The sequence below is a fragment of the Bison bison genome, unplaced genomic scaffold, assembly GCF_000754665.1.
Source record: "Bison bison bison isolate TAMUID 2011002044 unplaced genomic scaffold, Bison_UMD1.0 scf7180017864291, whole genome shotgun sequence".
Classification (NCBI taxonomy): domain Eukaryota; kingdom Metazoa; phylum Chordata; class Mammalia; order Artiodactyla; family Bovidae; genus Bison; species Bison bison.
Window position 1 is genome coordinate 1,214,267 of NW_011494863.1, and position 3,506 is coordinate 1,217,772.

At 35.7% G+C, this 3,506-nt stretch overlaps 1 protein-coding gene across 1 annotated transcript; it reads left to right on the forward strand.

Annotated features, from left to right (window-relative positions):
• The first annotated feature begins 6 nt into the window (after window positions 1-6).
• On the forward strand, window positions 7-2,841 carry IGIP (IgA-inducing protein). The gene has a single exon (XM_010850345.1). It carries the CDS (start codon window positions 2,532-2,534, stop codon window positions 2,673-2,675), a length of 144 nt encoding a protein of 47 aa, XP_010848647.1. The 5' UTR covers window positions 7-2,531; the 3' UTR covers window positions 2,676-2,841.
• Window positions 2,842-3,506: the final 665 nt, after the last annotated feature.

Sequence of the window (3,506 nt, forward strand, 5' to 3'; positions counted from 1 at the left end):
AAAATGTCTTCTTCAAATTGAAAAATTGAAAAAGCAGCACCTTATTTAAGTCTAACTGTATACCATTTTAGTGCATGTATTAGTTTTAATAATGATTTTTGGTGCATGCCTTTGGGCTTATTCAAAAGTGTACAATAGGAAAGTATACGTATTTCCTTTCTTAGAAAGGAGATGTTTTTCTACTTTGCAACATGTGATTACAAAAATCTTCCTCTGTGGGAAGATTAACCATGTATTGAACTACTGAAAAGTATATATTTTTAGATATACAGAAGGAATCTACATGGAGCAGCATTCAGACCTATATAGAAGTCATAGCATTCTGTATAGGACCACAAAGGAAATAACATTAAACAACTTAAACAGACTTTGTTGGGTAGAAATACCTTTAGATCTTGCAATGACATCCAAAAAGAAAATGCCACAAAAGTTTGCTGAGAACTTTTGTTGTTTGAATTTTCTCTGTCAGTGTATTTAGCCCAAATAGAACAGCTTTGGGTTAACACATACATAGGAATCAAAAAAACAAAGCTAACTAAATAAATCAGTCTGGTTTGCCAATCCAGCTTGACTAAATAAGTAAACTAATCACTTGCAACATGAAAAACTGTCCAACTCCTCTAAGGTTTTGACAAAATAACCTTGGCTGATGTGGGAAAACTCCCACTTTGATTTCTGACCTGACAGTGAAGGTTCATGCTTGACATGATTTCAAACCTGACAGTGTCTGTTTAAGGAGCTATGGTACAGTTTGCTAATTCAATCTCAGATACCTGTTGATTACCTGTGAGATCTAGAGTCCAAAGTAGCCAGCAGCCGTATCCCTGAGTGCTCTGTGCCCATCAGATCTTTTAAAGTTAAGCAGGGTTGGGACAGGTCACAGCTCTGATGAGTGACCTCAGGAGCTGTGGACAGCCCCAGATTCAAGAATTGTATCTGCTTTCTTGGGAGTCATCACTGAACTAATGTCCCACATGGTGTTACTTCCTGTAGATGCTCTCTCTTGGAGGAGGCCCAGAGCACACATCCTAATCGCTTGTGGTACTCAGAGAGGGGGTGCTAACTCTGATGCCCTGGCCAAATTCCAGTTTAGGGATGTGGGTCTTCTTGCCATTCTAATTGGAAATGTGCATCGCTTCCCATTTTCCCTGTTGATCTCAGTGCAGACTGCACTGGTATATTTCTTTGCCCTGATCCCAAGTCTTTAAGATGCTGGTGTGTATTATATGGGCCAAATTCATGCCTTATCCTAATGCTGGAAGGTTGAGGAATGAGTGAGCTTGGTATCACAGTGCCCTATAGTTGGAGGGTAAACTCTTGTGATGATTTAGGGATGAAGTTGGCCCTCTTTTTAGCATAAGTTGGGAATGTACACTGGTCAGAGGCTTCCAGCCATGAGGTGTGAACTGAAACCTATTTTCCCTCTTTTCTTATAGCATGTTGAGAAAATCTGTTGGGTTTTTAGCAGTCAGGGAAGGCCGGAGTTCTGCAGCTTTAATCTGGGTAACTGAGGCTGGTTTGAGCAAGACTTTGGTTAATTAACTAGGTTCTCAGATGCCACAGACTCCGTGAAAAGTCACCATTATTTTCAATGGTTGTGATAGAATTTCCCTCAGTAGCCATTATTTTAAGATTATATTGCAGAGTTGCTTTATTTGAACTTTTTGTGTATACACAATCCCAAACTGGAAGAAATAATAATTAAAAAAAAAAGGAATCCTGCTGTGAAAGGTATATATTACTCTAGATTTTTCTTACTGTAAATATTGTAAGATTGTAATACTGTCGATATTTTATTAACCAACAAATGTTAATCTATGTGAATTCAGACTTATTTTAAATGTGCTTCTTATTTACTGTGTGTGGTCCCTGTTGCTGACAGTATTAAGTTATATTCTGATGTAAGATTAACTTTATTAAAGAATGTAAACATTAATGTTTCCTTATGGGAAAACAAATAAAGTATAAAGAAGACAATTCTTTTCATTAAAATATACTGTGTATTTACACTTGCTAGACCCAGCACCACTTATAAATTTAGTACACTGTTCAAAATTTTAGTTAACACAGCTGACATGGTTGTGCTCTGAAAGCCTAAGAGTAGGTATTGTTGGAATATGAACAGTTTGTGTTTGTCTGCTGTGAATCATAATCTTGAAATTTCTAATCAAGTTTGTAAAATTTTTATAGTAAAACATTTTAATGACAATTTAAAAATTTATCTTCTCTAAAGAATGGTCAAAACAATATCCTTTCAGAAATAGAATTGTTCTTTAATATCTTTCCAAAATGACTTTGGTTAAATGGACCAGATGTATATTAGTTAAAATTTAGGACAAAGTTGTAATATTCTTTGAGTTTACAAGTTAATCCTTATTGGAGATGTGCCAATTATACAGTAGAATATCATTAATTTGCACTGTTTGGGGACCCCATTAAGAATGCTGAATTTTGCCAACTAAGAAGTAAGCAAATGCAATTTAAAAAGTAAATTTGAGCATTCTGTATTAAATCTGTGCAGCTATTATCACATGAAGAAGCGCAGTGTGTCGGGCTGTAATATAACCATACTTGCTGTTGTGTTCTCCCATCTCAGTGCTGGGAACTCACCATGTGGAAACCAAGCAAATGTGTTGTGCATCAGCCGGCTTGAGTTTGTTCAATATCAAAGCTGAAACTAGCGAGGTCTGCTGTACTGCTTATTGAAGTATTGTGATTCTTTTAGGCATTGATTCTTAAAAAATATATACTGTAACAGTATACTTTGTACAGATTTAAATTTTATTTGAAAAAAATGAAATAAAGTAGGCAAAAAAATAAAGATGTTTATTTTTCATGTGACCGTATAAACAGATCAGTCTTTTGTTTCAGTGCCTTTGGTGGGGGTGGTTATGGTTGCTCTTGGATTTTTTTTTTTTTTTTGGATAGACAAAAACCATTTTAAGGGTTCAGTAGCAGGTATATTTGTCTGATAATTGATTTGCTTCAGGCATTAGGTGTGCTGTCTCACATTGGAAAACTTTCCTGTTTTAAAACAAATTAGATTTTATGTGAATGGCTTCCCTATCTTGCTTCTTAAGTCCGTTTTAAAAATTCTCTGGTGGTGGGATGGTTAACCAAGCCATCACGACTAAAGAGAAGGAAAAACTTTTCCCATAGACTATGCCCCTTTTCCACTGGAAGCTTTTTGTTTTTTGTCGTTTAAATTTGAAGTTGGTTTGGGTTATAAAAGAGTCATGACAAAAGATGAAGAGAATCCTCTGCAGAAAGTAACAGTTGTGCTTGAAAATAAGATCCTTTTGAAACTGCTTATTTAGTGAAAGAAGTTACCAATAAAAATGTGCCACAGGAGTGATCCTTCAGAATAGTTTTAATGGGACCTTCTCATAGAAGATTAGATTATCTGACCAAAAAGAGCTATCTCACTTTTGGCCTCTAACTCAAAAACCAGCAGTGGCTTCAGTTGTATGGTATTTTCCTCAACCTTTAGAAATGGAGTTGGAAGT

Coding starts and splice junctions, on each gene's coding strand:
- IGIP (XM_010850345.1), top strand. CDS start 2,532: ATGAAGAAGCGCAGTGTGTCGGGCTGTAATATAACCATACTTGCTGTT.